Consider the following 24,685-nt stretch of genomic DNA (forward strand, 5'->3'; position numbering starts at 1 on the left):
ATCTATCTCTCCATCCATCATCTATCTATCCATCCATCTATCCATCTATCCATCCATCTGTCCGTCCATCCATCTATCTATCCATCCATCATCTATCTATCCATCCATCTATCCATCCATCATCTATCTATCCACCATCTATCTATCCATTCATCTATCTATCTATCCATTCATCTATCTATCATCCATCATCTATCTATCCATTATCTATCTCTCCATCCATCATCTATCTATCCATCCATCATCTATCTATCCATCCATCATCTATCTATCCATCATCTATCAATCCATCATCTATCTATCCATTCATCTCTCTATCCATCCATCTATCTATCTATCTATCTATCTATCTATCTATCTATCTATCTAATTTCTTTCTCTTTCTTTCCTTCTTTCTGTTTGTTTTTTGAGACCAGTCTCCCTATCTCACCCAAGCTAAAAGTACAGAAGTTACTCTTGGTTTGGTCCCATTACTGATCAGCACAAGGAAGGGAAAGGAGGGGGAAGGAGATAAGCATTTATATGGTGCCTACTGTGTGCCTGGTACTGTGCTATGCGCTTTACAAATATCATCTCATTTGATCCTCACATCAACCCTGGAAGGTAGATGCAATTACTATCCCCATTTTACAGTTGGGAAAACTGAGGCAAACAGGGGTCATGTGACTTGCCAAGGGTGGCGTGTCAGTGTCTGAGGCCTTCCGGACTCCAGGCCCACAGCCTGTTTCCTTTCCAACCTGGGCCTGTTTCCCTCACCCTCGGCATCTGGAGTCCGCCATATTGGTGTGATTCATTAGCCCAATTGCAAGCTCAAGCGATCTGCCAATCTTGTTCTCTCCCAGCAGTGGGATTATATGTTTTCAACACTCTGCCTGGCTTTTTATTCTTTGTCACAGGAGGTGGCTCTATTTGGAAAGGGGAGAGGGGAGGGCAGTATTTGGAAATGAAGGTAATGAAAAAAAACAAAATATATTCACAAATTTTAAAAAGAGAGTATAGCTATCAAAGACATCTCCCCAGTCCAGACGCAGTGGGTGTTCCTAGCTTACTCGCTATTCTTGTTCCCTGGGCCACTTGGGCTCTCCACAGAGCCCCCACCCAGTGTCCTCGGCTCCTCTGGTCCAAGGCCACCCCTAGCCAATGTGAGATGGGCACTAGAGTTCCCTGAATGGAACCTATTGGGCGGCTCAGGATTCCAAGCCCATTCCTGGCCAAGCAGGAAATCTCCTGAGTCCTCTGGGAACCCCACTCCTATACGGTTCCTAGGTGACAGCTGCTTCCCCCTCTAAAGGTGAGAGGAGAAAGATTCTCCCATCAAGGACATTAATACAGGTGTTTCCACCAAAGTTCATACAAGACAAGGCTCCTCCTCAGGTCTGCTGCCCAGCCGGCCCCCAGAAGGGTGAGGAAGGTAAGCTTCCCCATCTTCCAGCATCTCCTCTACTTCATGAACCTAGAAAGTGGTCCAGACAGTCCCTCCTCCGTGGCCCCATTTGTCTCCCAGCTGTCTGGCAAGATGGAGGCTCATAGATTCTATCTATGGGTCAACCACAGTTCCAACTGGCAATAAAAGACAAATAAGTACTTTCTTCTTGGTCTCAGTTTCCTTAGCCAGCAATGGGCTGAGTGATTCAGGGAGGGGGTGGAACCACCCTCCCCAAATATCTCTGAAACCAAGACAGGCTCACAGCCGTGGAGGGTGTCCTTGTGCGGCCCTGTCTGGAGGGAAGGCACCCTCAACTATCCTGATACCCAGCCAGGAAGCGCCATAAAAAAACCTGGAGAATCTCAACGCTAGAAGGGACATCAGAGGTCCACAAGTCTGATCTAGAACCAGAAAGGCGGACTGGTCAATGGATAGTGTGATGGACTTAGAGTCAAGTACAGAAGACATGGGTTCAAATACTGCCTCCTCAAACACGTACTAGCTATGTGACCCTAGGAAAGTCATGTAGCCATGCTGATCCTCAGTTTCCTGTTCTGTAAAATGAGATTGAGCTAAATGGCCTTCAAGGTCCCTCCCTGCTCCAGATCTATGATACTATGGTGCAATGATCCCTTGACCTCTCTGAGCTTCCGTTTCCTTCTGTGTAAAATAAGGGGCTTGGACTAGGGGGCCTCTAGGGTCTTTGCCAGCTTTTTGCTCCTGTAATCTGATCAGGTTTTATCGCTGACCTGACGAGGGGTTTGAAAGACCTGGAAGACAGGAACTCTCTGCGTGTTTCTTCTCCTGTCTGCTTCATGGCCCCATCATCACAGAACATCAGAGCTGAAAGGGGCCTTAGATACCATCTGTTCAACCCCATCATCATCATCATGATGAGTAAGAATAATAACCGACATTTATATAAACCTTCTAGGTTTGCAAAGCTCTTTCACATGATTATCTCCGTGGATCCTCAAAACAAGCCTGTGAGATAGGTGGTACAGGTGCTATTATCCCCATTTTACAGATGGGAAAATTGAGTCTGGCAGAGGTCAAGGCACTCGCTCAAAGTACCACAACCAGTAAGCAGACAAAGGTAGGAGTTGAAACCGGGTCTGTCTACTGGGCTGCTGGGTCTCATTTGACAGATGGGGAAACTGAGGCCCAAGTAGCCACAGTGAGTTAGTGGCAGTGCTAAAATAAGTACCCAAGTCTCACTCTCAACACAGGGTTCTTTCCCACTAATAATTATAATTAGACACAGCATTCATAGAGGACTTGAAGGTTTACAAACACTTTCCACACATTATGTCATTGCAGTCTCACTAACAACCCTATGAGACAGTCGATGCTGGTCATTTTACAGATTCATCTGTCCTTACCACCATTATGGCCCTTTTACAGATGGGGAAACAAAGTCAGAGAGTTGGTAAAGTGACTAGCCCAAACCCCACAGCTGGAGGTGTCTGGGGCAAGATTCGAACCTAGGCCTGACTTCCTGACACCGAGTCCAACCTTTGATCAACCTTATTCTCAAGATGCCACAGGACCCAAGATGAATCCCGCTTTATGGCAGGATGAAAGTCTTGGATGCAATCTTTTTTCCTCTTTAAATAGTTCTCCCAAAGGACTGGGTTAATTTTTTTTTAAAAATGGCTTTTGGTTTTGACCAGTGATCCTATCACTGTAGAAACTCCCTCTGCCCCAGCGGGTCAGGTTGGGAGGGAGTTGGTCTCACAAAGTACTTAGAGGTTAAATGACTTGTCCAGGGTCACCAAGTAAATGTCTGAGGCAGGACTCAAAGGTTTGGAGACTCCCTTCACTAAGGACCATTTCTTCTCCTAGAAAGTTGCCAGTGGCCACAGGGAAGTTAAGTGACTTGTCCAGGGTCACACAGCCAGTGTGTGCTGGAGATAGGACCTGTGGCCGAGGCCCACTGTCTCTCCAAAAAAAACCTAAACAGTCCCAGACTGGTAAACTCTTTCTGGTTGAAAGACAATATATAAAGTGACTCCAACATTGCAAAGGGAAAGCACAGAGCAATCAGAACTAAATTGTGACAGGATTCCTTTAGAGACATGGGGGACAATGGGTACAGAACATTATATATGCATATCAGACTCAGCTGGTATGTGATTTGTTTGGCTCCCCCCCCCACTCCCCTTTGTGTGTTTTTAGTTTAATAAAGCACTCTCTGGGAGACGGGAAGAACACATTAAGAAATGGAGGCGATCTAAAAATAATTTTTAAAAATGTTCGTCTTCCTGGTAATTTGCAAGGCTGAAAGGGGTCCCCTTCCTAAACTGCAGACTCAACCAGCCAACCAAAGAACATTTGAGGAGCACTTTGATCATTCTTAGCCATGTACCCGCTTCTCTTGCTGAGCGCTGGAAGCTGCAAAGTGGACTTGACCAAGGTCCATTGGTAGTACGTGATGGAATCGGGATTCTAACCCAGGCACTGTGGCTCCAAAGTAGAGCTGTCTCCAGCACCCCCCAACGGTGCCCACATCTCGAAGTGGAGTACTGCATGTTGCCTCCCCCGTGGAAGGAGCAGAAAGGCAGATTCTGGTGTGGCCTTCCCAGAAGGCTACAGTCCTGAGAACCAGCCTGAGGTGGAACAGCATGCCTGGGAAGGAAACGAGCTCCCCAGCACTGGGCGTCACAAAGCCGATGTCCTCTCATTACTTTTTCACAGAATCAGTCATACTGCCAGAGCTAGATGGGACCTCAGAGGTCCAGAGAGGTGAGAGCCTTGCCCAGCATCGCTCGGGTAATAAGTAGCAGACGTGGGATTTGAACTTAGCCCTCTGACTCCAGAACCAGTGTCTCCTTACTCTGCGCCCTTATGGAGAGGAATCGGTGCTCAGGCTCGGGATGGAGGGAGTGAGGCCTCTGAGCTTCGCTCTGAGATGCTGGAGATCCCAGCAGGGCCGCCTTGCTACCTGTCACTTCTCCTCTCTCTGGACCGCAGCTGCCTCCTCTGTAAATGAGGGGCTCGATTGCCTGCAGGGTCCCTTTCACTTCTAGGTCTATGGAGCAGCCTTGGGGACACGAGAGAGGCCGGTACCAGACAATGGTCAGAATGACCTGCCCTTGGCAGGCAGGTCAAAGGGCAGAGTCCTCCCTAGCAATGCACTTGGGGGATTAGGAGGCTAAGGGGTCTGTGTGTCTGTGTGTCTGTGTGTCTGTGTGTATGGAATGGGCAGGTCACTAGCCTGACGGATCCCTCCTCTCTCCCTCCTTTCTTCTCCCATGCATAGGGGCCAGAGTCCAAGAGGAGGGCCTGAACACACTGCCCTGCCTGCCTGGGTAGCACAAGCTGTTCCAGACATTCATTCAAGAGGCTCAGAGTCCAAGGTGTTTCTCCAATCTCTGATGCGGAGTACAGGGCGGGAGGTGTCAAGGGGGCGGGGAGATGAGGCCAGGAAGGGTCCCTCCCAGGGTTCCCCAGGCAACGGGATAGGACTGAACATTCCCTTCTAGGCAAGTGGCCCAGGATAGGAACGCTGTCCCAGACTCCTCCTTCCTTCAGGACACGAATCTCACAGATGTGCCTACCCCCAGGAGATCTAGCAGCAGGACCAAGATGTTCACAGATGTGAGAGACTTCATCTATCTACTGGACACATAGACTTCCCAGCTCCCACCCTGCCTGCCCCCAGGGCGTGCCGTCCCCTCCATCAGGGAAAACAAGTCTACTGAAGGCCTAGGAACCAGGATTCGGGTCACATTGGATTACGTGACTCAATGAGTTAGAGTCCAAAGGGACCGCAAAAACCATTGAGCCCAATCCGTTCATTTTACAAATGAGGAAACTGCATCGCAGAGATCAAGCGACTTGCCCAAGGTCAGCCAGCTAGTCAGTTTGGGAGCTGAGGTTTACACCCAGGTGTGCTGATTCTCAAGCCCAGTGGGGTCTCTTCTCTTGGGAAGGAAGCTCACCTGGGGAGGTGGTGTTTTTGTCCTTTCCTGCTCTCCTCTCCCAGGCAGAGGCATAGTGGGATCTCATGCTGAGGATCACAAGGACAGGGATTGCCCTACCACTGACGGGGCATCAGGGTGGCTCCTAGTGTCCCAAGGGTAGTCATTCTTGCTCTGCTTGGACCCATCAGGCTAGACTTGGAGCAGGGGAGGGAAGCAGGTTGGGGAGGGACACAATTAGAGCTGACCACATGGGGCATGGGGGCATCTGCCTCCTGGATGATGGGACTGGCATGTTCTAGTGAGGATCCTCCCGGGGTCTGGGCTAGACTAAGGGGCTGCTGAGTTCCCTTGGAACTATCAAGCTCTGAGATCTGTGATTAGAGCAGAATATTACTCAGCTGCGGGCTGAAATAGATGGTCTCTGAACTCTCTGACAGGCCGGGGGCTACAGGGTCATAGATCTAGGGCTAAAAAGGACTCCAGAGGGCATCCAGTCCAGCCTCTTCATTCTACAGTTAAAGAAACTGAGGCCCAGGGAGGTACGCTGACTAGCCAGCTAGGCAGACATATGCCCTTTTACATATCATACTTCTATTACACTTTTTTTCAGAAACACTTCTTCCTGTTTATTAAAGTCAGAAATTGTAGCTTTCCCCTCCAGCCCCAAATAATATTTTATATATTGGACCTGGGGTCAGGAAGACCTGGGTTCAAACCCTGCCTCAGACACTTAGTATCTGTGTGACCCTGGGTGAGTCATTCAACCTCTGTCTGCCTCAGTTTACTCATCTGTAAAATGAGAATAGCAATAACAGTATCTCCTTCCAGGGAGGTTGTGAAGATCATAAGAGATTTATAAAGTGCTTTGTTAAACCTTAAAGTGCTATATGTTTGTTATTATTAATGCTTATTATTATTATTATTATTATCTTCATCCTTATCCAAGGTTCATAGATCTAGGGCTCAAAGAGAACTCAGAGGCCATCTAGTACAACCTTTTTATTTTATAAAGGAAGAAAGGGAGGTCCAGAAAGTTGAAGTGATTTGCCTAAGGTCATACACCTAGTTAAATGCCAGAGATAGGATTTGAACCCAGGTCATTTAATTCTGGAGCCCATGCTCCCTACTCCACTGCCTACTGAAGGAAGTAATCACTGAACATGAGACACTGCACTGAAGACACCCCCACCCCAAACATCCCCATTCCCCACCACTGCCCAAATCCCCAGCCTTTCTTATTTCAATAATTCCAATGATCCAGCCTAACTTGGGGAAAACAGCATTGGCTTTGGAGTCAAAGGATCTGGGTCTTCTTACTTCCTGCATGAACTAGGGCCAGTCATTTCCCTCCACAGGCCTCAGTTTCCCCATCTGTAAAATGAAGGTGTTGGACCCAATGGCCTTTGAGGCCCCTTCCTTCCATGTCTAAACCACAAGCCTATGATCCTATCATTCAATGATCTTTGAAGTCCCTTCCAATTCTAAGGCCTCTGATCTTTTCAGCTCCCTTGCTACAGACCCGATTGGTCCCTTCTGCTGGCAAGGAAGGCAAGGACTCTTCACCAAGGACTCTCCATGTCCTTGGCGGAGCAGGCCTGAGGAGGAGGAAGTGAGCAGAAGGCACACTTCTGCAATTTTGCTCTTGTGGCAGCTAGGAATCGCAGGGAACATGGAGGGGGAGGGGAGGAAGCAGGACTAGACTCCCATTCTCCATTTCTGGGTTACTATCCCCAGCCCTGCCAAACTGGTTTCAAAATCAGGAGTGGGGGTGGGGTATGCAGACTTTGCTGGGGGCCTGCAGGCCTCTCTCAAGGATTTTAAACTTGGTTCTGGGTTAGCCAAGAGGATGTCTTCCAAGAGGATGAGAGTGGGAAGCCTGAGCGGCCTGAATAAGGGTGAAAAATAAGAAAGTCCTTACCTAAGGCCACATGGAGCCTAATCTAGTCCCAATCATTTACTCCCTATGTGATCTCGGACAAGTTTCTAACACTGTCTGGCCTCCCTTTCCTCACCTATAAATTAAGAATAGTAATACCAGCCCTGTTACATGTTATATGTTAATATCTCCTGGGGCTACTGTTGAGATTCAAATGGGAGAACTAATATCAAAATAGTTTATGGAATGCTACATAGGGAGGCTGCTGAGTCGAGTGGAAAGAGCCCTGCCTCTGTAGTTAGAGGGCCTGGGTTCAAATCTTGCCTCTGATGCTCACTTCCTGGGTGACCTTGGGCAAGTCACTAAACATCTGTAAAATGGGGGGTTGGCCTCAATGACCTCGAAGGCCTTTCCAATTCCAGATCTAGGGCCCTATGACCTTATGGCAATGTAGGGGGGAGGGGAGGATTTAGATCTGGAACAAACCTTAGAGATTGCCCAGAGCTAAAAAAAAAAGTATAATAACTATTTCACTACAATTTGTTTCTTTTGTATTTATATATGTTGTTTTTATGCACTGAAAATTATGATTCTGAGCAGTTCCTAGGCTTCCCCAGCCTGCCAGAGGGGTCCACAACACACACATATAAAGGCTAAGAACCCCTGCTCCAATCCATCTCCCCATTTTATTCATTTTAATCCATTTTTCTTTTTTTTTTGTTTGTTCTGACATTGACAGGCATGAACATTTCCACCAACTGCATTTCACAGATGAAGAAACTGAGATCTAAGGAATAGAAGTTGACTTGACCAAGGTCACTCAGACAAATCTGTGGCAAAGCTGAGACTAGAACCCAGGCGGCCTAGCTAGATGACCAATCTGGGACTCTTTTTCCACTGTGGACCATACTGACTGTCAGGACGTGTGCTGTTGGGACAGACAGACCAGTCCCCTGCAAGCATTCAGCAGGCTGTTTTCTTCCCCACAAGCTTTCTCCCCCTATTTCAGATGATAAAGTAGAGCTAGGATTTCCATATGGCCTGGAAAAGAAACATGAGAGCCTCGGGCTGTGGACACAAGGCTAGCCACCACAGAAATGGGAGAAGATGGGACTGTCTGAGAAGAGTAAGTACAGTAAGAAAGTTACAGATTGAGGGGATGAAAAAGAAATAATCATATGAAATGGGAGAACTTTCTTCCTAGCTTATATTTCTAAAGCCCTTTATAAATTTCAGAAATTCTTTCCCTTCTACAACCCAGAGAGGCAGGTGGTAGCAAGAATGTTTATCCCTGTTTTACAGAGGAGAAAATTAAGGCTCAGAGAGTCCTCCTGGCTTGCCCGTGGCTGTCCAGAGTATCTCAAACCCAGCCTCTGCACTCCATGTCCACACGTCCCTTCTTTCGCCCACATCATTAGGTCTCCCCCAGGAAGCATCTCTTTGTCCCGCGCATCTCTGAGAATTTTAGAGTGGTGGACACAGTGTTGCCCTCACTAAGAAGAGCAGATCTGCTCCGATTCTGAAGGATTCATGGTCGTGGATTCAGACAGCAGGAGCTGGAAGGGCCCTTTGAGGTCACACACCTAACAAAGGACAGGGGCAGTATTCGAACCCAGGTGCTCCTGACTCAGAGCTCAGCTCCCCCCCTTCTCCCAATCCCAGAAGCAGCTGCTCTGGGTGACAAGGTTAGGGAGTTTGTTTGGGCCAAGAAAAGCACAGACATGGCCAAGGGCTTCACCAACCACCTACCCCACCTTGAACCCGAACCACACTCCAAACCTCTGGAGAGGAGACACCCCACGAGGCCACGCCTGGCTAGTAATGGGTGAGGTTTCAAGGGCAGATGCTGGGTGTGATCCCACTGGGTCCTTTTCCTTTAACCCACTCCTTATGCCAACCCTGGGAGGCAGGCACTGCAAATATCACACCCATTCTACACATGTGGAAACTGAGGCCCAGAAAGGCCACTTACCCCCAAATCTACATTGCTACTAAAAGTCAGAGCTTGGATTCTAACCCGAGACTCCTGATTCCCAGAAGAGTGGCCTTTCCATACCAATGAGAAGGCGCTCACAACTGCAGAAAGATGAGGCAAAGCTGAAGTCACAGTCCCAAGGAAGAATAGACGCTTGGGCAAGTCACTTCCCCTGGATGAGGCTCTGTTTCCTTAGGCATAAAAAGGGGCTCACAACACCGGTACCTCAGAGAACGATTGTGAAGAACCAGTGAGATGAAGGAAGCAAAGCGCTTTGTACACACAAATTGGCTTAAACGTGGGAACGCCAACAGTAACATCGAGAGACCCCCTTCTCCGTCCCTGGGGTTCTGTGATACTGATCCATGGCATTCCATCTCCTATGGCTTTTGCCCAAGCTGTGTCCCACGCCAGGACATACTCCCTCCTCACCTCTGCCTCCCAGAATCCCCAATTTCCTTTGTTTACATACAATGCTACCTCCACCAGGCAGCCCTTCCTGATCTCCCCAGCTGCTAGCACCTTCTTCCCCCAATTCCCTTGTATACACATATTGTCCCCTCAATAGAAAATAAAGTCCATGAGGGCAGAAGCTATTTTCATTTTTCCTTTGTATTCCCAGTACCTGGCACACAGTTTAATAAATGCTTATCAGCTGTCTGAACACTATTCTTGTCAGAAGATGCAACTTAACATAGGCATCAATAACATAAAATACTAGCTTCCTAGATCCTCCTAAGACGTTCTAAGAACCAAATCCTTTCTCTACCTCAGCCCAGGGTCCAGGAAAGGGAGCTCCCACTCTAAAAACCTCCTCTTAGGGATCACAGAGGGCAGCTAGAGGGCACCATAGTGCACAGAATACCAGGCCTGGAGTCAGGAGGACCTGAGTTCAAATCCAGCCTCAGACACTTACTAGCTGTGTGACCCTGGGCAAGTCACTTCACCCTGTTTGCCTCAGTTTCCTCATCTGTAAAATAAGCTGGAAAAAGAAGTGGCAAACCCCTCCATTATCTCTGCCAAGAAAACCCCAAATAGGGTAACAGAGAGGGGGATACGACTGAACAATAAAAAGATCATAGAACTTAGAGCCAGCCCTCAGAAGTCATCTAGTCCAACCTCATTTTACAGATGAGGAAACTGAGGCCCAGGGGAAGGAAAGGGACCTACCCAGGGTCACCCAGACCACAAGCAGCCTTAGGTCCTCTGACTCCAAATCCGGTTAGGTCCCTATCTTTGTGCCCCAAGCACTGAACACAGGACTGCACATACAGCAGGCACTTAGTGTTTGCTGAATTGTGCATGCATTACCCAGAATTCTTTCATTCTCCTTTACCTTTCTGGGTCCCCATTCCACCTCTACCCTCTTCCACTGGAGTAGAACAGCGATTCTCAGACTTTTGATCTCAGGACCCCTTTACATTCTTAAAAATTACTATTATTAAATTAAAAATAATTAGCAATTATTTTGTTTATGTGGGTTATATTTATTGTTATCTTCCATGTTAGAAATGAAAACATCTTGGCATTATTATGAAAATGGTTGTGACCTTGCAGATCCCCTGAAAGAGGATTGGGGACCCCCGAGGCCCCCAGACCACACTTTGAGAACCAGGGGAGTAGAGGGAAGAAAAGGTCAATTTCCCAGAATCACGGATTTAGAGCTGGAAAGAACCTTCCACCTCATCCAGCCCAACCCCTTCATTTTACAGTTGGGGAAACTGAGGCTCAGAGAGGGAAATGACCGGGCAAGGTCACCCAGAGAAGGAGTGACAGAAGGAGGATTTAAAGCTGACTCCTCTGACTCCCAGATCGGAGCTCTTTCTCCTCGGGGCCTCGGACACGATCTCGTCCAACCCTCTCTTCCGAAGAGGAGGCAGGCGAGGCCCAGAGAGGGGTCACACAGCTGGGAAGTGTCACGGTGAGATTTTGGGCCTTTGACTCCAAAGCCCAGCTTTCTTTCCAGTAAATCACAAGATCCCCTGCTGCTGTTCCCGCCTCATCTCCCCACCCCCAAAGGGGAACCGAGAACGTCCGCGGATGGCGGCGTCATCTGACGACCAGACGGGGGTTCCTGACACCCCTCCCCGCCAAACCCCGAAGGCCGTCTCTGCTGCCGGCAGCCCCGAGCTGGGTCGGGCAGGCCCAGGCAAGGCTGCGCCCCGAGAACGCTCCCCCCCCTTTCCCTCCTCCCTTCCCACGAGGGCTGGAGCGGATGGCAGAAGTTGGACGGGGTGAGAGAGTTAACAGGCCCAGAGACAAAGGGAGTACAAAGCTCTCCCTCCCTCCCTCCCTCCCCCCAGAGAGGGAGGGGCCCGGCCACGGGAAGGCAGCCCCTGACAGCCCATCGGCGGCGGCGGCCCCACAATGCTTTGCCCGACAGACAATTCCCAGCACACAAGCGAGTGAGGGAAGGCCTTTCCGGCAGTCCCGGCCCCGTCAGGGCCGGGGCTGCCGAGGCTGCCTCCTCCATCCCCTCCCCTCCTCGCCCGGACCGGCCAGAACGTCCTCCCGGTACCCTCAGGACCCCCACCCGGGGGCAAGCCAAGGGGCAGACTTCACCCGGCATGCCAGGACCGACAGAGCCTGCCGGCCACCTCTCCCTCTCCCCCCTTCCAAGCCAGCCATCATTCCCCTAAACACGTCAGGGCAGCATCCCCATCACCCCCACCCTGATCTAGACCCAGCGCAGTGTTTCCTGGCAACTTTGTCGGAGAGGCCAAGTCGTAGATCGGAAAGGGCATTGGGTCCTGACTATCGCCATTCATCATTATCACCGTGGTTATTAATAATAATAATAATAAATAACTAGCACTTGATAGCGCTTAGAGGGTTTACAAAGCACTTTAGACGTGTTATCTCCTTTGATTCTTGAGGCAACCCAGTGGCTGTTACTATCCCTGTTTTACTGGAAACTAAGGCAAGAAGAAGTCATACTGAGTTGCCCCCAGGGTTACACAGCTAGTAAGGCATGATTCAAACTCAGGTCACCCTAACTCCAGGCCCAGGGCTCTAGACACTAGATCTCGGTTCTATTCCTGTGTGCCTCTGAACAAGTCACTTCCTCTCTATGGACCTCAGTTTCCTTCTCTGTAAAATGGGTCGCTCCCAGTTCCGACCTTCTCCACTTTGATGTCCTAGGTCTCTTTGAGAGACATTGGAAATAGCAGAGAACCCTGGGTTCCCATCCCACGTCTGATCCTTCTTAGCTGTGTGCCCTGAAGCACAACTTTCATCTGTATAATGAAGGCATTGGGCTGGATCGCCTCTAAGCTCCAATGTTCTGTGACCCTCGGATCCCCTTCCGCTCTCCCCAAGCCTGGAGTGTGTTTCCACTGGGCTCCCCAGTCCTTCCCAAATGCTTCTCAGATGCCAGGGAGCAGAAGTCTGAGAACTCATGTTGTGATTTATCTCCCCAGGTGAGCTCCTTGAGTGTGGGGACACCAAATCTTTCTCATCTCTCTAATCCTACCCTTGCTCATGCCCTACACAGTATACAGTGGTGGTTAATAAATGCTTATTAGATGAATGAATGCATGAACAAATGAAGTAAATGAAACCATCCACAAACTGCACCTCCGGGGATCATGGCAAAATGAGGAGGGGAGAAGGAGAGAAAGGGCAGGATAGGACCTGGGTTCAAATCCCAACTCTGATGATTGCCACCTGTGTGACCTTAGACTTGACCTACTTGGGCCTCAGTTTCCCTCTCTGTAACACAAGATAGATAAGCCTTGAGGTTGTCCAGCTCTAGAACTATGGCTTGTGGGCCAGAGGTTAATCCCAGTCCCTTGGATAAGTCCTTGCCCATCTCCTCTTGCAGAAAATGATGAAGCTGGCCTAGACCTCTGTGGCCCCTGCCAGCTCCTAGTTCAACAATCCCTTTAGACCCAAGTCACAGGACTTGCAAAGGTCTAGCCACCGCTCAGTCACCTTCCTGCCCTCCAAATGGTGAAAAGAAATCTCTTCTTCCCTCAGACAGAAGGAAGGCAGATGGGGCCAAGGAGGCTTCCTCTTTCCCCTTTGACCCGTCTGCTCTTCCCTCATCCCCACCTCCCATTCTTGGGGCTCATGCTAGTCTGGAAAACAAATGTTTTTTGGAAGGGCTAGTGCGGAAGAAAGACCAAGCCATCCTTCTGCCGCTCCCAGCTCCATGGAGGCCAAGCTGGCAGAAGGAGGACCAGCTCATATTGCAGGGTCCCCCTGAGGAGACCCCTCCCTCCAACCCTGCTCCTCATCCCCAAAAAAGAAGGCTTGGCACCTGGGTCCCCATCTGTCCAGACAAGAGGCAACTGAACCAAGCTAGCCATGCCACTAACACTTGAGACAAGAGGTCTAACATAAATGTCTACACTGTCACCTACCAGCTGCCCTCCTGGGGGCAGGACAGGGGGGATACCCCCAAGCCCCCCCAGCCTCCTTCTGCACCCACACGACCCTCTGGCCAACCCAGCAGTCCTAGAAAGCGACCGAAGCCACAATGGCAGTCCCGGCTTCCCTCCCCACCTGCAGAGTCCATCTGCTGTCACCCCCACTGAGCCCCAACACCCGGCTGGAGGAATTGGCCAGAGCTCCGAACAAAGGGGGAACCAGGTCATCGACGCCACAGAGGGCCAGGAGGAACCCAGGAGAGAGGGAAAGGGTTCCAGAGACCAGCCTGACACTGAGATTCATCACGGGTTTGATGGTTCTGGACAAGAGGCACCGGACGGGCCAGAGGCCTTTGTTAAATTCACAAACAAATTGTCGGCCAAGTCTCGAGGCCTTCAAGGGCAAGAAGACGCCAGGAAGGGCCGGAGAGTGGGAAGGGAGGAGCAAAGGGGGCGACCACCTGGGAGCAGGGGAAACCTGAACCAAGAGGAATTCTTCAAAATAGGGCTGAGCCCAGAGGGCGGGGAGGTGAGAGCCAAGAGGGCACCCAGGTTTTTGAAAGGGGTTCCAGAGGAGGGCGAGCTCAGCCTGAGTGGAGAGTGTTAACAGAGAATCCCCAGGAGCTAATGAGATTCCAGGCAGCATTAAGAGAGACACAGAGCCTGGGACCAGGGAGCCAACAGCCCTGCCCTGCAGGGAGGACTGGGTTCGGTTCCAGGCGCCAAAATTTAGGAAGGATATTGATAAGCGGGTGAATGTCTAGGGGAGGGTGAGCAGCATGGGCTCAGTAAGGATCATTGCAAGGAGCTGGGAGCAATTAGCCTGGAGAAGGGAAGACTTGGGGGAAACTCCATCGGCGCTTTCAATTTTCTAAAAGGCAGAAGCAGACTTGGGCTCCAACGGGCACAAAGAGGGTCAATGTTGGGGTGGGGGCATGGCAGAGAGGCAGATTGGGGTGAAACACTGCGTCCACAGGCGCTCATTCAGCTCCTCATATGGGCTTTCTAAAGACCAGAGCTGTCTTCAACCAGAATGGGCCAGCTACCTTGGTGTGCAGTGAGCTCCCCATCACTGCAAGTCTTCAAGCAGAAGACTATTTGACAGGGATAGTTGTGGATAATCAAAAGAGTCATAAAAGCTAGCACTTCTACCATGCTTTAAGGTTTGCAAAATACTTTATGAATATTTTTTCACAGGTGCCTCACAGCAACACTGGGTTGTTTAGTTATGTCTGACTCTTCATGACCCCATTTTCTTGGCAGAGATCCTGGAGCAGTTCGCCATTTCCTTCTCCAGCTCATTTTACAGATGAGGAAACTGAGGCAAACAGAGTGAAGTGACTTGACCAGGGTCATACAGCTAGTAAGTATCTGAGGCTGCATTAGAACTCAGGTCTTCCTAACACCAGGCCTAGTAACTTTAGGTTAACCCCAAACTAGAACAATTCGGAAATAAGCCAACATTCCTGCTCAAAATCAAGGAGAAAGTAAATGCTTTCACACTTTCAGGTCTGTTGTTACCAGGCATCCTCCACAAGCACCAAGCACGGTGAGTCGTATACAGTGGGTGCTTAATGAATGTTTATCTTTAATTGGATTCTCAGGGTTGTCATCTGCCAAATGGGGATGTGGAAGAGGGGTTATGAGCTTAGATGATGCCCAAACTCCTTCCCAAAGTCCTTTTAGCTTTTCAGGCCTTTCGAACTCAAGCATCCTGGAGCCACCATGTTGGTACAGTTGGAACTGAAGCTTCATGATGGGGACACGGCTCCTCTGGGTTAGCCAAAACACTTCCTGAGAAGCCTCCTCTTCCTTGAAGCCTTCCCTAATAACTATTCATCATGCAGACCCCACCCTACAGTTGGCATCTGTTTCTCGGGCTCCACGGGCATTAACCACCCTCCCAAGCTGGATTATAAAATTCCTCAGGTCAAAGACTGGTCCTAGGCTTCTCTGTCCCTCCCACAGTGCCCAGCACAGGGCCTTAGACACAGGTACATGGCGGATACTAGGAGAGGCTCAGAGTCTTCACTGTCAAACACAGATTGGGGGAGGGGTTTAGAAAGCTGCTCTGGCCCCAGATCCACCATCCTCTGGCCAACCTGGTAACTCAGTTTACCTCGACAGGCCTTTTAAGTAAGTACCTTCTATGTGCCAGGGCGAGGCACTGGAGATGCAAAGCTAAACAGGGCCTGCCCTTAGGGAGTTTACGTTCTATCAGGTGATCATAGATACAGAGATTTACAATCGGAAGGGAACTTAGAGCATTTCTGGGCCAATCCTCTTACTTTACCGAGAAGGCACTGGGCCCCAGGTGACTTACCCAGGGTCACACAGCTAATTAGGGTCAGTGGTAGGATTTGCACCCAGGTCTTCCTGGCTCAGAGTCCAGTACTCAGAGAACGAAAGAGTCAAAGTTATAAAAGTCCTTAGAATTCACCAAATCTAACCCCTTCATTTTACAAGTGGGGAAACTGAGGACTAGAGGTTAAGTAACCTCTTACTGACTTCATGACTTACTCAAAGTCATGAAGCTAGTAAATGATGGAGCCCAGATTCAAATCCAGGTCCTCCATCTGCCTGGCACAGGCAGTGGTTAGTAAATGTTGATTGATTAACAAAGCTCTTCCTTTCTCAAAATCACCATCCAGACAGCTCACTAACAAAGCCAGTGCCCTGTTCCCCAATCCCCCAGGCCTCAGATCCTACCCAGACCCATAGACTCAGAGACCATAGTGAGAAAGACTTGTGTTCAAATCCCAGCTCAGATATTTGCTGGGGGACTCACTTAACTGCTCTGGGCCTCAGTTTCCTCTCTTGTAAAATGAAGGGGTTTAAACTAGGTAGGTGACCTCGAAGGTCTCTCCCAGCTCTGAATCTACGATGCTAGGAGACAGAAAGGCCTGGGCTCAAATTTCACATCTGACACTAATTACCTGTGTCACCCCCCACAAATCACTTCATCTGTCTGGTTCTCAGTTTCCTCATCTGTAAAATTAAGAGTTGGTAGCCAGTGGCCTCACAGGCCCTTCTCAGCTCTAAATCTAGGAGGCTCTGAGCCTTTAAATGAGAGGGTGAGAAGCAGTGACTCACCCAGGGTCCCACAGTGGGTGAACAGCAGGCATCCAGATATCACACCCAGAGTTCTCTACACATCCCATTACTCAGATCACTTCTCCTCACCAAGGACAGCAGCTCTTGATTCTCACTAAGGCTAAAGGAGGCTCCCCAGCTCCTGCCACACCTCAGAGGTCACCATCTGGAAGCTCCACCCAAAGGAATTTTTTTTTTGGTCCAGACCTGTTCTGTTTATGATTTCATTACCATAGGGAACTCCCAATATGGAAAAATCCCTCCACTGATGCAGACTGGCAGCTCCTCTCCACCTCAAGGACCTGGAGCCAGGAAAATTTAAGTGACATGCCTAGCCAGTATGTGTCAGAGACAGGACCCAGGTGTTTTTTTTTTTAACTCCTGGATGGCCAGCTGCCTCTCTATTTCTTTACCAAAAGTAAGGCATCAAATAAAATAAAATAAAATACATGGGAGACCAAACTCAGAAAAATCCAAGAGTTTAGTGGGGCTCTGTGATAGCCTTTCTCAGCACCCCACTTCCCCCTCCTACCCCTAAAAAGGAAGAATTTCCTACTGATTCAAGCTGCCCACAAACGGACAGGCTGCCTTTCAGGGAAGGGGGCTCCCCACCACTCGCTGTCCCATCGCCAGGGACATCGGAATGGAGATTTCTGCCTTGGCCCAGACTGGCCCGAAAGGGTCTCTTAGCTGCCCCAGCCCAGGAGGTTTGGGGATTCTATGTGTATCCAGCAGGCACCAAGCTCACTGCTCCTCACAGGAGGGGGATTGGCAGCAAGCCAGGAAGAGAGAACTAATTCTCAGTGAAAAAAAACCAAAACAAAACAAAACCAGGGCGAGCTCAGACTTTCAAGAGGAAGCATTTCCGGGCAGAGAGGTCCCCCAGCTCCTGGAGCAGCCACTCTGCTCATGGGGGAGCCTGCGTCACTTTGGACACAAGACCCAGGAAAGACAACTCAGGAGGGTCAGATTGCAGGGAGGGATCCCGGCAGAGGAGGGGGTGGGGAAGCCGGGAGGAGGCTGGCCTCAGGGCAGAAGCTGCCCCCATCCCGCTTGGTTTCAGTGAACGCTCGCTTCCAGCGGGGTGAAGGGCAGGCGGGCGATCCGAACCCGCCTGGAGCCTGTTCCCACGGCCCAAGCTGGAAACCTGGGTCACCCCAGCTGGTAATCTGAGCTAAAAATATCTCCTGCTGCTGTGGCCGCAGCAACAGGGACAAACCACCTTCACTGAGGGCTCAGAGCGGGTCAAATGCCCCGGTTGGGCGGGAGGGGGCAGGGAGGAAACACTGGCCTCCCGGCCAGCCCACCCCAGAGCCATCCTCCCCGAGGCCTGGGCATCTCCAAAGCGCATCTGGCTCCACGGCCTTGGACTTAGGACCAGAGATTTAAGGCTGAAAGCTCCGTGTTCAAAGGCTTCCCAAGTCCAAGATCAGGAAACTGAGGCCCAGAGGGGAAAAAAAGGCATTTGCCCAAAGACACACAGCCAGAAAGTGGCTGAGCACAATTTGAAACCAGGACTTCTGACTCTCCACCCAGGGCTCCCTCCACTTGGGCTTCTACAGCATTTTCCAAGCTACCAAGCCTTCAACTGCCCTATGAGGTGGGGTAGTATGAGGTTTATCATTCCCATTGTACAGATGCAGACATTAAGGCCAGGGGCCCAAGTCAGACGTAGTCCTGGAGCTCAGGCCTCCCAGGAGGTCCAGGTCAAAGCGCCCTGAGATGCCGCTCTGCCTCGAGGGACAGATTTCCTCCCCAGCCCTGGCCGAGGACCCCCAGAAGCCAGAGCCACTTACCCAAGTAGATATCCCCAAAGGAGCCACTGCCGATTTTCCGGCCCAACCTGTATTTGTTTCCCACACGAAGCTCCATGATTCAGTCTCGCTGCAAGAAAGAAGGAGAGAATTGGGGAAACCAGGTCAGGTGAGCGATAGGACTACAGAAGAAGCCAGAGGGGGACGGATGGCTCCTTTCTCTGGGACCCCACCCATCCCTGAGGGTCAGGAGCCCGAGGCGAGCAACACATGCCTTCCTTTCCCATAGGCGAAGGCGAAGATTTCCTCCATCTCCTCCCTTTTTCTCTGCACCCCAGGGCACCCAGGTGTTCAGCCTGCCAGGTGCCCACACCCTGGTCACAGGGATCAGGAAGAGTGGAGAAGAAGAGGGCTTCTGGAGTCAGGAAAGGGACCATTCAGGTACCCACTAGGAAGTGGCCATGCGTTGACTGTCAATTGGAGGCCAGCCTCAGGGTGGCTGCCCAGAATGGCCCAGTGTCCCCACGAGAGAGAGGGGAGGACAGAGGAGCTGACCACCACTCAATTCCAACTCACTGGGTCAACAAGCAAGATAAGAGGGTGTTTGGGGAGGGAACGGGGACACTAGCATAGATGACTCATATCCTCCTGCTGACCCCCTGAAACAAACAAGACCCACTCTTGGTTTTAAGGGAAACAGGATATAGTCCCTTAGAGGGAAGACAGTAGGTCTTCCACGGCCTGTCCCCAGCTCCCATGAGCCAGCTTATCTTGGGGAGATTTGGGGGCAGCCCTGGGCCCTGAGGTCCCAGACACCTAGACTGTCTCCCATCCAGAGGGTTCTCACCCTGGCCCATCAGGATGCCCAGAGAACATTCCCCCTGCTTTGTTCCCTGATTCCCTTCTGGATCATGGTCTCTGGTCTGGATTCTGTCCAGATCTTGGATCTAAAGCTGGGAAGGACGTTGGAGGACTTCTAGGCCAAGCCCCCACTGAGGCACAGAGAGGCTGGTTTGCTCAAGGTCACAAGAGTTCACAAATCTCATGCTAGATGAGATTTCAGAAGCCACCTAACCTACCTCCTCATTTTTCAAATGAAACAAGCTCAGAAGTTAAGTGACTTTCCCACCATAACCTCCACAGCTAGTAGGTATCTCAGGCAAGATTTGAACCCAGGTTTTTCTTGACCTCCAGTCCAGAAGCATCCTCCTCACTACATCCTGCTGTCTTTCCCTCAGCCCTAGAAGTGGGGGACAGGCTTGGTATTATTGGGGGGCAGAGAAGGAACTCCTGAAAATATCTGACCTTCAAGACCCAATCCCTTCTTTTTACTATCCCCTTTAAAAAGAAGGCTCTGGAGGATTCCTCAGCTGAGGGCCTCCAACAACAAACATGCTCTGATATCTCAGGAGACCAGAGTCCAGGGTCTCAGAGGACCTAGGGCTGGAAAGGATCCCAGGAGCCAAAGGGACCTCAGATCATCTTGCCCAAGATCATATAGTCAGTAAATGGGACAGCCGACATTTGAACCCATGTCCTCTGACCCCAAATATAGTTATTCCTTTTAGTACACCAAGCTTTGGGGCATCTTTTAAAGTCTGGGACAGAAGGTCCCCTGAAGAGCTAAGCACATCCCATCAGCAAGTTGGTAGGCTCCAGAGAAAAATAGGATGGGTAGGGTCTTTGTGGGAGTCCCAGTCCTGAGTGGGATTCTCTGGAGTCCAGAAATAGGGGAGTTTGGGGGAAGATTGGATAGAGAGGGTATCGATCTTGCTTCTTCTCCTTTTGGGGTGCCAGTAGGCCCATGAGGCTTCTGAGGTCCCATCACGGGAAAGCATCCCTGGCCCACGAACAAAGATTTCAATCCAGCCCCACTTCCTGGGGCCCCATCTTTCCTGGCCAAGAGCCTTGAGATGGCTAGGGCCGGGGGTCTTTGGATACTTGAGTTGTGGAGGTGGGGCTTAGGGACCACTCTAGAAGATCCTCTCTTCCTTCCATGTGAGAGCAGAGACATAACAGGAATCCTAGAATGTCAGAGCTGATATTTCAAGATCATCTGGGCCAGTCTGCTCATTTTGCAGCAGCCCAGGAAGGGGAAGAGACTTGTTCAGAATCGCACAGGAAATTATAGAAAGCCAGGCTGATCTCCTATCCCTTCCTCTTCTGCCCATCTCCCTGTGCTCACTCTCAAAGATGGGGAAAAAAACATTGTGCCCAGCAGGCACAATACAAGATAGACACATCCTATCTTCCCCTTCCACCAAATGTCCAGGCCTACAGTCAAATCACTGACCAGAGGCTATTCAGATGATATCCTTGGGCAGGGTCAGCTGGGTGACTGTGGGCAAATCACAACCCTCTCCCAGGCCCAGTTTTCTCATCTGAAAAATGAGGCTATTACTATCTGCACCACCCACCTCCCAGGGACATTTTGAGGAAAGAACTTTGTAAACCTTAAAAACACCAAAACACTATTTGAATAACATCTGACATTTCCACGAAGTTTTTAGGTTCACCTCATTTGAGCCTCTCGACCACCCTTTGAAGGAAGCATAGATATTTTTGTGCCCATTTTAGAGATGAGGGAACTGAGACTCAGGTGAAGTGACCTACCCGGGATTATACAAGCAGTGTTAGATGAGGGATTTAAATCCGATCTCTCCTGATTCAAGTCCCCACCTCTTCCCACTCCACCACTGCCTCCCCTTCAGAACTCCAAAGCCTGAGACTGCACAGACCCTCTTTACCTCTAGACAAATCAGGAGACCGAGAAACGGCATCCTTCTGAAGGAAACCTGCTCCCTGTCTCCACACAGAAACACAGCTGGTCTTAGGCACTGCTTGCTCACTTCCCGTGCGACCTTGGGCGAATCACTTCCAGTCTCAGACTCAGTTTCCCCTTCTGTAAAATGAGGGCCTCAGTGAAATGAGAGGGTTGGACCGAATCACTCTAAAGCCTCTTCTAGTTCAAAATGCAGGGGTAATCTTGGCCTTCTCCTACCCATCACACACACATGCAGCCCTTCAAAACTGTCATGGAGGCTACCGGATAAATATTTCCAAAGGACCACCGAGGAACACGGTGCTGCAGATGCCTGTGCTCACACTCACTCTCTCTCTTTCCCAAGTGTTGTCTACACTCCAAAAGGAAGAAAAGTACATGTATACAATGAGCCTCCACTCACCCACACATGCTCCTGACGTACGTTTTTGGTGTGTGCCAACTCGGGGACCACATATCCGGACCTGGGCACTCATAGGGTAGTGCCAATAAATACGCCCTCCTCCTATATTACATAAATACCCACGCTGGGTTAGGTAAATAGACATGGAGCGAGTCTGGCCCTCTTACATAAATACCCCACACACTCTTCCTGAGCTGTCAGGAGGAAAAACAGAGGGAAGAAACATCTAACTTGATGGGAAATTGATCCCAGGGAGAGGCTAATTCCCCACCTCCCTCCCTCCAGCCCTGCCCCCAGTGTCTCTCTCCTCACACGCTCCCCAGGGGTCCCCAGGGGCCTGGGAAGAGCTCCCTCCTGCCCCAGGCCCTGGAATACAAAATAAAAGAAAAATCAGAGAGGAGAGGATGAGGGCTACCCAGCTACATGGTGGAGACTGGGGGAGGACAGAATGTGCCTCTGGAAAGAAGAGAATGCTTTGATAAAGAGATAACTAGAGCTTTTCACTCCAACACTCTGACTCTCCTAATGTGGGGAAGGGGCCAGGAGGCAGAAGAGTGGAAGAGAAAGAAAGAAAAAAATGGGTATTCTCTCTCTTTATAAAATAATTCCCCAAGCACTTCCCCCACTAGCCCCCATACAACATCCCTTCCCCCCATCCTCCATTTTTTTAGATTTGGATAACGTTTTAAGGGGGGGGAGAGTAGAGGGTGGGAAGAAGATACACCCTAGAGATGAAAGACGAAGAATACACAAAAGCAGACATTTTAAAAACAACATCCCCAATTCCTTTTCTTCCTTGTTTCTCCCCCCCAAAAAAAAATCAGTCCTCTGAATTGATCTGAGTTACTTCAAAAGAGCAAGCCAGGAGAAAAGTCTGTTGGGGGGAGGGGGCTCACCCCACTTGGAGGCTCTGGGTGTTGCAAGGGACTCTCAGATTCTCTAGATATGAATAAATATTCTCTGTCTCTCTATATGTGCACACATATACACACACTCATACACTCTGTCCATATATATAAATATATATTTGTATATTACAGACGCCACACACTCAGAGAAAAGAGGAAATCCGAATAAGTCATTCACTGCCCCCCCCCTTTCACAAAAGAAAACCTGGCTCCGTGGCCTGTTTCATCCGACACTATTCCCAAAGCCCCCCCTCCACCCCCACCCAACACACACATATCCATCCAAGGGGCCACCCAGAACACTTTGTTTGAGAGAAGTAAAAGGATTCCCCCCCTCCCCGCCCCAACGGGGTGCTGGAAGAGAAGAGACGGTGAGGTGAGATAGAAAGAGAAGAGAGACACATGGAGAAAAGGAAGACAGAGATGGAGAATGTAACACTGGAAAAGAGACAAGGGACAAATAGAGAAAGAGACTGAGAACTGAAGGAGAAACAGCGGCAGGGAAGGAAGAGACAGAGAAAGAACAAGAGAGAAAGAACGAGAGAGCGAGAGCGAGAGCAAGCGAGCGAGAGAGAGAGAGAGAGAGAGAGAGAAGAGAGAGAGAGAGAGAGAGAGAAAGGGAGGGATCGAGAGAACGACAGAGAAAGAGACGGAGCTAGCTAGAGAGACAAAGCTAGAGAGACAGAGACAGCGAGGAGAGGGACGGAGCCAGACAGAGAAAAGAGAATGGTGGGGAGGTGACTGTTTGGAGAAAAATACAAAGACGGGGGTAGGAAGAGACTAGGAAAGAAACATTTCAGATGCCTCCCCCCAATCCGGGCCACCGTAGCCTGCTCGCCCTGACCCCCAAACACACGTACACGCAGCCTGGCTCCCCAACCCTGGGGTCTCCGGCGCCCCTCTCCCCAGTCATCGGGTGCTCCCAGCAACGAAAGCCCGTCTCCTCTTCGGAGGTTCCGAGCCCTTTAAACGTCCAATGGGAGACGGGGCAGACAAGGCTAAAAGGGGCTGCTCCGACCCAGCGGGAGGGGGTCTCGCCCTCCCCAGCCGCTCTCCGGGAGCATTTCTGCAAAATAATCTCCTGCCCCAGAATGAAGCTCTTTTGTGCTCGGAGATCGGCCCCGGGGCCTGTCACCCAGGGGCCAGCCGGGCTCCGTGGGTGAGTGTGTATGCGTGTGAGTGTGTCAGTGTGTGTGTGTGTGTGTGTCTGTGTGTGTGTGCGCGAGCACCCGCTCCTTTCCCCCCACCCCACCCCCATCCCTCCCTCCCTCCCCCCGTCTCCCAGCAAAAACAAAGGGCCAGAGGAGTGCCCTTTCCCCCCGGCTTTGCCCCCCGAAACGGGCCCCCAGCCCCCCAATATTTACCCCGCCGGGAAGGGGCCGGTGCCCAGCTCCTGCTCCGGGCGCGGCCAGGGACCCAGGCGTCCGAGGGCTGGAGGATGCAGGAGGATTGGGCTGGGGAAGGAGGGGAGGTGAAGCTACACCCAGCTCGCAGCCCGGAGCTGCTAGCCTGCCTGCCCGCCCGCTGCCCGCCCGCTGCCCGCCCGCCTGCCTGCCTGCCTCTCTCCCAGCTGCTGCCCCCTCCCTCCTCCCCTTTCTCCCGCCCCTCCCCTCCTCCCCCCGCCCCTCCGGCCTCCGCGTGGGGCTGCGCCGCTCCCCCTCCCTAGCTCGCTCATTGACTTTCATTGAGCCCGCTGGCCAAACCCACTGATGTCATCCTGCACAGCTCGCCCCCTCCCTCGCCCGTTTAAAGGGACACTGCCGGGCTCTGGGCTAGGGGCTCGGCCAGGACGGCTAACCTCGACCTCACCCGAGATCCCCTCGTCACTGGAGCCCGGGCCTCGGCCTCGCCGGGGCACCGCCCTCCACGCCGGCTCCGAGCTGGTCAGGTCCTGGAGGACAGCGCCGGGCTCCGGCTCTTGGAAAGCTCTATGTGCCCCGGGGCTCGCTTTCTCTCTGGCCTGGGGCTGTGCGCATCTCAGCCGCCAGAGATCTCCCTCGCATCCCCGAAGAGAGGGGAGCCTTCTTTCGGGGGGCCCTGCACACCAAAGTTGCTTATCCGACACTTGTTGATTGTCTCCACGCTCCTGGTGTATACAGTAGGCGCTTAATAAGTGCGCCGACTGCATCCTGAGTGCCTAGCGCGGAGCCGAGTTACTAATGGATCTATTAA

The 24,685-nt window shown here is 51.0% G+C and overlaps 1 protein-coding gene across 8 annotated transcripts in view; it reads right to left on the reverse strand.

The window, feature by feature from the left end:
- CSNK1E (casein kinase 1 epsilon) overlaps positions 1 to 24,685 on the reverse strand; it is a 63,672-nt gene that overhangs the window by 29,722 nt on the left and 9,265 nt on the right. For 4 of the 8 annotated variants that reach the window (XM_020982603.2, XM_020982602.2, XM_020982601.2 and 1 more), the window contains exons 1-2: positions 23,878 to 24,047; positions 18,463 to 18,550 (exon numbers count right to left, since the gene is read on the reverse strand). In XM_020982603.2, the coding sequence (XP_020838262.1) occupies positions 18,463 to 18,538 (76 nt within the window). In that variant the 5' untranslated portion in view covers positions 18,539 to 18,550; positions 23,878 to 24,047. Of the gene's footprint in view, positions 1 to 18,462; positions 18,551 to 21,167; positions 21,323 to 23,373; positions 23,651 to 23,877; positions 24,049 to 24,685 lie in introns of those variants that run through there. The other 4 variants (XM_020982599.2, XM_020982600.2, XM_020982604.2 and 1 more) reach the window with 4 other exon arrangements.

This window comes from Phascolarctos cinereus, unplaced genomic scaffold (genome assembly GCF_003287225.1).
Source record: "Phascolarctos cinereus isolate Bilbo 61053 unplaced genomic scaffold, phaCin_HiC Scaffold_1;HRSCAF=81, whole genome shotgun sequence".
In the NCBI taxonomy this organism is placed as follows: Eukaryota; Metazoa; Chordata; class Mammalia; order Diprotodontia; family Phascolarctidae; genus Phascolarctos; species Phascolarctos cinereus.